The sequence below is a fragment of the Globicephala melas genome, chromosome 8 (genome assembly GCF_963455315.2).
Source record: "Globicephala melas chromosome 8, mGloMel1.2, whole genome shotgun sequence".
Lineage (NCBI taxonomy): Eukaryota > Metazoa > Chordata > Mammalia > Artiodactyla > Delphinidae > Globicephala > Globicephala melas.
The window spans coordinates 6093455-6101117 of NC_083321.1; the positions used below are offsets into that span (position 1 = coordinate 6093455).

At 55.2% G+C, this 7663-nt stretch overlaps 1 protein-coding gene across 1 annotated transcript; it reads left to right on the top strand.

Annotated features, from left to right (window-relative positions):
- The first annotated feature begins 237 nt into the window (after nt 1-237).
- Nucleotides 238-6225, top strand: ZDHHC24 (zinc finger DHHC-type containing 24). Its single transcript, XM_030833506.2, has 3 exons — nt 238-577; nt 1751-2028; nt 5615-6225. The coding sequence occupies exons 1-3, from the start codon at nt 297-299 to the stop codon at nt 5908-5910; spliced, it is 855 nt and encodes a 284-aa protein (XP_030689366.1). The 5' UTR covers nt 238-296; the 3' UTR covers nt 5911-6225.
- The last annotated feature ends 1438 nt before the right edge of the window (nt 6226-7663 follow it).

Here is a 7663-nt window from a genome sequence, read left to right on the forward strand (position 1 = left end):
TGCGGGCCAGCGGGACCAGCGTGAGGAGCGTCTGCGGGAGGGGCGGGGCCTGCGCGGGTGGGCTGTAACCGCGCTGCCCTACCGGCTCTAGCGCCAACGAGATTCCAAGCATCTCTTTGGTTCGTTCGGCCGTTCAATCACATCTCCGTATCTGCGGGCCCTCCCCGTGAACCTCAACGCTCGCTCACCCCCTTCAGAGCTCCTATTGGTCGTAGCAGACATCCGTTTGCCACTCTCCCCGCCCCAATACGGAAGCGGAGGGGTACCCGGGATCCGACCGCTAGCGGGTCCAGGCCATGGGGCAGCCCAGGGCTGTGGGGAGCGCGGAGGCGGCGTCCGCGCGGCTTCCTCTTGTGCTCACCGCGCTGTGGGCCGCGGCCGTGGGCCTGGAGCTGGCCTACGTGCTGGTACTGGGTCCCGGGCCGCCCCCACTGGGACCCTTGGCCCGGACCTTGCAGCTTGCGCTGGCAACCTTTCAGCTGCTCAATCTACTGGGCAACGTGGGGCTCTTCCTGCGCTCGGACCCCAGCATCCGGGGTGTGATGCTGGCCGGCCGTGGTCTGGGCCAGGGCTGGGCGTGAGTGGGGCACGGGATCTGGCGGGGGGAGAAGCGGGAGCTTTGGGCAGGGGGAGGGCCTCAGGACCTGAAGATGTTAGAACCAGTTTACAGTAAGATCCGCTTGAACCAGACGGCAGAAGGAGTATCATTCATCCACTTACAAATATTTGAGTACCTACTACGTGCAAGGTACTATTCCAGGCACTGGAGGTACAATAAAACATATTCCTGATTTCAGGGAGGGGGCAGATGATAAACTTTAGGCGTAATAAATCAGAAAATAATGTAGAATGTTAGAAGGTGTTGGTGGTAAGGAAACAGAAAGAGCAGGATAAAGGAGACTCAAATTGCAGTTTGAAATAGGGTGGTCAAGGTAGGCCTCATTGAGAAGGTGGCATTTGAGCAAAGACTTGGAGGGGGGAGAGTTAGCCACAGTCATCTGGGGGAAGAACGTTCCAGGCAGAGGGAACAGATGATGCAAAGACTCTGAGGCATTTGTTTGCCCAGCATGTTCCAGGAACAGCAAGTGTGGCCAAAGTGGAGTGAGGGGGGAGAAGTCAGAGACATAAAGACCTTGTTAAGACCTCGAAGACTTTGCTTTTTACTACAAGTGAAACGGAGAGCCATTGGAGGGTTTTGAGCAGAGGAGGGACATGACTTAGATTTTATTTACTTGATTTATTTTTTTCTTGGCCGTGCCAGGGATCGAACCCGGGCCCTTGGCAGTGAAAGCGCGGAGTCCTAAGCACTGGACCTCCAGGGAGTTCCCCTGACTTAGATTTTAAAAGGATCAGTCTGGCTGCTGGGGTGAGACTACACCAGTTGGGACAAAGGTGGAGTCAGGGAAGCCAGGCAAGAGGCTGTTGCAATAATCCAGGGGGGAGCTCATGGTGACTTGGACGGAGGTGGTAACAGTGGAGGACAGGAGAAGTTTGCTTCCAGATGTTAGAGACCAGAGAAAGGCCTCAGTACTGGGGCTCTCAGAGCTGGAAGAGCCCTCAGACCTGCTGTGCCAGGAATGGCAGGGCCTGGGAAGTGGTGTTTAGCCTGCATTTACCTGTGAAGAACCTGAAGCTTAGAGAGGGCAGGGGCTGTGCCTGCTTCCCCAGGATGGGCTCAGGGGCTGACCGGGCATGAAATGGGGCACTCAGAGCTGCTGGGGGAACTGACCCTGTGGTTCCTTCCCTGCAGTTACTGCTACCAGTGCCAAAGCCAGGTGCCACCGCGCAGCGGGCATTGCTCTGCCTGCCGCATCTGCATCCTTCGCCGGGACCATCACTGCCGCCTGCTGGGCCGCTGCGTGGGCTTCCACAACTACCGGCCCTTCCTGTGTCTGCTGCTTCACGCCGCAGGCGTCCTGCTGCACGTCTCTGTGCTGCTGGGCCCTGCCCTGTCGGCCCTGCTGCGAGCCCACACACCCCTCCACACCGCCGCCCTCCTCCTGCTGCCCTGGCTCATGCTGCTCACAGGTGGGGGGCCGGGGAGGCCTCCACAGAGAGGCAGAGGCCCATTCTGGTAGGCGATGGGATTTCCGCCTGGTTCTCCAGGCAGCGCCCTGGGGACCTAGTCCCCACGTCAATTACGGGAGGTGAAGGGAGCCTGGTATTCACTTGCGTGTGCCGTCTGGTAAAATACAGGGCCTCAGCATAGGTACAGAGTTCTGGCTGAGAGACTCAGGGGAGGAAAGACTAGTGGGATTTCACCTAGAGGGGGATGGGACGGTGAGAGAGCATTCTAAGTGAGGGGCATTCGGAGCTAGGGGAGCAGTGTGAACAAAGGCTTGGAGGTTGGGCACGGAGTAGTGAAGGCATTTGGTGGGAATTGTGAGAATTAAGGCTAGGGCAGTAAGTGAGGACTGGATGGTGGAGGGCCTTGAATGGAGTGTGAGGAGTTGGTCCTTACTTGACTGGGCAGTGGGGAGCCAGTGAAAGTTACAGGCAGGGGAAGGGCCAGTCTTGGGAAGTGGGGAGGGGATGTTTTGAATCAGGAGACTGATTGAGAGGCTGTGTTCTGGTTGACACTTTCTTCTGACACCACCCAAGGTAGAAACCCCACTGTTTTTTTTTTTAAACATAATAATAATTATTATTATATTTTTGAAGATGTTGGGGGTAGGAGTTTATTAATTTATTTATTTTATTTTTGCTGTGTTGGGTCTTTGTTTCTGTGCGAGGGCTTTCTCTAGTTGCGGCGAGCGAGGGCCACTCTTCATCATGGTGCGCGGGCCTTTCACTATCGCGGCCTCTCTTGTTGCGGAGCACAGGCTCCAGACGCGCAGGCTCAGTAGTTGTGGCTCATGGGCCTAGTTGCTCCACGGCAATGTGGGATCCTCCCAGACCAGGGCTCGAACCCATGTCCCCTGCATTAGCAGGCAGATTCTCAACCACTGCGCCACCAGGGAAGCCCCCCACTGGTTTTTTATACTTTGTTCTCTGCCCCCCAAAACACTTCGGGCTTGCTTTTCCCTGACTCCTTCCTCCTGACCTGTCCACGGTCCTCTCTGTAACCTTGTCCTGCAATTACTAAACTCCCTGACAACTCTGAATAGTGGCTCTGTCTCATCCTATCCAAGCCCGGCTCTGTCCCCAGGACCCCCTCCCTGCAGCCCAGGGGGCGTCTTGGGAGGCCCAGTGGGGCTGTCAGGGTTTTCCTGTGCCCACACTGGCTTCCTGAGCAGCGCTCTGCCCTCCTCATGACCCCCCTGCCTCCACTGAGACTCAAGCCCTCCAGCTGCTCCTGTCTGCACGCTCCCAACCCCCGGTCATCCACAATCTCCCACTCGCTCCCCGCAGTCACCGAAGACTTGGGCTCCGGCCCCTCGTCTCCCTCTCAGCCCTGGGCCTTGCTGAAGGCATAGGCATCTGAAAGCGTGGGTGAATGGCCCCAGTCGCTCAGCTTCTTGACCTTCTCCTCCCCTCCTCCCTTCCCCTACTCCCACATCCCCACCCCAGTCGTGTCACCTCCCAGAGCACCCCATGTCACCCCTCTCTCTGCCCCCACCGCCTCTCCTATCTATCTCTCATTCTGTGCTCCGCGACCCCCCTCCGGAGCTCCTGGCCCTCACCTTTCTGTCCATCAGCACCTTCCCCCTTCACCACCCCAGGTCCAGCGTAGGGCCCTCATTTCCACCAGCCTTCCGCAGCATCTCATCTCAAGACTTTTTGCTCCGTCTTCCTTCCGCTGTGCCTTCCTGGCTTCTCTGTGTCTGCCCTTGGCTGCGGAGAGCTGCCAGAGATGCCTGGTACTATGTGGCAGTCGGTGTCATGTCACGTTCATGGCTGCTGACCTCAACAGGCCCTCAGCGGTGCCTGGCTGCCCCGGTTTCTCATAAGCTTCCTCCCCTAATGGCTGCAGCTCAAATCTTCCCACTTTCCTGTCCTCCAAGCCCCAACCTCTCCTGAAAATACATCACAGAGGAAATTAGTCATCAGATGGCACGTCCAGAATTGGCTGTCCCGTCCTGGAGGCAGAAGCTCACTGCCCCGCCTTCTCCTGGTGCCCGACCCCTCCTCCCTGCTGGGAGCCCTCACACCGTGGGTCGCTTCTCCTCCTGCCACTCCAGGCTCCCTCCACTGGCTTCCTTTGGGTTTTCCCAGCTGGTACAAAGCCTCTCTTCACCCCACGTCCTCCTCTTCCAGCTCATGCCTTCGGGCTCTTCCATCAGCAGCCAAGTCAAAGGACTTGCCTGGGCTATAGGCTGCTTTTCCTTGCCTCCCACCCATTCCTCCACCTGCTCCAAACTGGCTTCTGCCCCCACCCGTCCTCCGAGACTGCCACAGTCCCCAGGCCTCTGTCTCCACAAAACCCGGAGGACCCTTCTGTGTTCTTTTCTTGCTTATGAGACCTTTCAGCCTCATAAAACTGCTGGCCTTCAGCCTCCTTAAAGGGCTCTACGCTTGACGTCCCCGACGGCTTGTACTTTGGGGTTTCCTCCTTCCTTCCTGGTTTCCCTATATCTGATCCCTAAGGACCTGGTTTCCGGGCTGAGGTCGAGACGCCATTCTCATCTCCCTACACACTCTGTCGGGTCTCGGAACCGCCCGGGTACCAACCGCTCACAAATCTACGTATCCAGCCTGGGCTTCTCTCCTGAGCTTCCAGAACTGTCCACTCACTTGTCTCGCAGGCACCTCTCCATCCTGCCTCAGGACCTTCACACAGAATGTGTTCTCCCCTCTTCACTTAGCAAATACCTCCTTAACCTTCAGGCATCACCCAAAATATCCCCGTCAAAATAGATGAAGTTTATTTCCCTGAGCCTCTTAATAAGTTTCCATGTCATCTCCCCACCAGTAGGCTCTCTTTTTTTATTGGAAAAACATTCACATAATATGAAACTCATAATTTTAACCATTTTCAAGTGCACAGTTCAGCTGCGTTTAGTATATTCGCAGTGTTGTGCAGCCATCACCACCGTCTAATTCCAGACCCTTTTCATCGCCCCCAGTACCCGTTAAGCAGTCACTCCCTATTTCCCCCCAGTGCCCCCAGCCCCTGGCAACCACTAATCTTCTGTCTCTATGGATTTGTCTGTTTGGGACATTTCATATAAACGGCACCATACGATACATAACCTTTTGTGTCTGCCTTCTCTCGCTTGACATCACATTTCATGGCATCTTGTAGTTCATTAGTTCACCTGATATTTACTACCTTCTGTGGGTCAAGATGATGCAAGATGCTGTACTTTTGCATTGTCACACACATCACAGCTGTAATTAAGTAACTGAGACATGATCTCTTGAATGTCTGTGAGCTCCCTGAGGTCGGACATGCTACCTGCCATTCATCCTGGTATTCATAGGAGGTGCTCACAAGTTTGTGATGCATGAGTGAAAGTCGCATCTAGGGCAGGGGGCTGTGTCTGCCCGTTTCACTAGTGTGTTCCCATCAGCCGGCATGGGTTGACCAGGGAGCAACAACTCAGTGTTTGCTGAGTGGAGGAATGCGCCCTGCTTCATGGTGGAGTAGGGGACGGGAGGAGGGCAGAAGCTGGGCTCTGGGACGGCTGGGGCCTGCTGCTTCTCCTTGACCCTCTCTGCTCTCTCCTTGCAGGCAGAGTGTCTCTGGCGCAGTTCGCGCTGGCCTTCGTGACCGACACGTGTGTGGCGGGTGCACTGTTGTGCGGGGCTGGACTGCTCTTCCATGGGATGTTGCTGCTGAGGGGCCAGACCACGTGGGAGTGGGCTCGGGGCCAGCGCTCTTACGACCTGGGCCTCTCCCACAACCTGCAGGCGGCCCTGGGGCCCCGCTGGGTCCTTGTCTGGCTCTGGCCCTTCCTGGCCTCCCCGTTGCCGGGGGACGGCATCACGTTCCAGACCACAGCTGATGTGGGACTCATGGCTTCCTGACTCCAGGAAGAGCCTGAGCTGTACAAGGAGTGGGGAACAGGAGAGGGGACTCAGATAACTCATTTCAGGCCCACCCCCAGCCTCAGAAGGGGCGGCAGGCTGGTACGCTGGTACTTGATGCCTGCTTTCGGCAACTCCAGCCCCGCCCTTAGCCTTGCCCTTGCCCAGCTTGGACTCCTAGTGTCCAGGGCTTGGGCCCTGCGGCTCTGCCTCTATCAGTGGCCCCTGAGTACAGCGAAGGGTCTGGCAGGGGGCTGCTCGGCCTGCCCAGCTGCCCCTTTGCCAGGTTAATAAAGTGCCCACTTGGTTCTTGGACTCCCTCCGTCTCTGTGGGTTTCTGGACCTTCACTGTTTCCAGGGTTGCTGTTTTTGGTTCCTCTGATTGGCAGGCCTGGGAACCACAGAATGCCTGAGGGTGTGAGCAGCCAGGGCTCTGCCTCCTGCGGCCTTGGGGCGGGGGGTGGGGGGTGGGGGGGTGGCCAGCAGCTTACGGCAGAATGTAGTGTTCCAGGGTATGAGAATCCAGAATTCTTCCCCAGGTTCAGTGCTTTATAGTTAGGAACATTTCACAGCAACAATTTCAGTGAACTTCTCTCCAGCTAACCTGGTGCAATGGGCAGCAATTTTGTGGGTGATAAAGCTCTGAGAGTTGATGTGATAAGATCACGTGGTAGTAAATGGAGGGTCCAGATTTGAACCCAGACCTTTGTGCTTTCTCCTTCACCCTTGAACAGCCGAAAAAATCAAGGCAGAGAGATCAGGTGGGGCTGTTCAAGCATCTGTGCTGGCTGGGTGGTGCTGAGACTGCTAAGCTCCTCCTCTCTGGACGCTTCAGGAGCTACTTGTTAAACACTTCTATTTAAATATAGTAAATAGACATTTCCAGTTAAATGTGGCAGGTTTAAACATGTGAGTTTGTTTCCTCTTAAAATCTAAAATGATAGTAAAGAAATTAAAAATGATGTAAATTTACAAAGACAAAGAAAATAGGAGGGAGACAGCACTAGACCAAAGAGCCTGACAACATTCTGAAAGATGGAAAGTGGATAGAGGCTCATTTACTCTCTTAGAGAATTAGAAGTTGAAATTAAGCGTTCCCTTCTTGGAGGGGCCAAGAGGCAGCCCGATTACCCCCAGGAGCCCTGGAGAGGTTCACCGTGGAAGGCAAGGTTTGGGGCTGACAGAAGGGCCGGGACTGATTCAAGGTCTCTATGAGAAGCAGCTAGGTTGCCCTGCCCCCCAGGACCCACCTGACCCCTCGCTACCCCACTGGGGTGGAGGTGGGGGCTTTTCGAAGAAGCTTTGCATCTCGGGGGGCCCTGGGGAGGGTGGGGGTGAGGGACTGGACCAAAAATGGAGTTAAGTGAAAACCTACAAGTGCTGCTGGGGGAGGGGGGTAGTCAGTCCTTCAGTGACATGGCAGGCTTGCCTTCCAAGAACCCGCAGAGAAGCCCACCCTTCTGACAGGCCCCGCCCATGCCCACAAAGGTTTGAGCTGCTAAGACTTCTTTGTTTTTCTAAACAGCATGCTCTATTACTATTTTTTAACTCTGTTAGGAACTTGGTGTACCTGTCACTTTGTGCCGTACATAAGCATTGGAAGACTTGTTTCCTCTACTGCTTTACCCCTCACCCTCCAGAATATCTTTTCTTGTTGTTTTTTTTTTTATAGTGAAAAGATAAGGAAATATTTATAAAATAGAAACAACACCCTCCCCACCCCCATTTAAGAAATGGATACTATTTCCTTTGA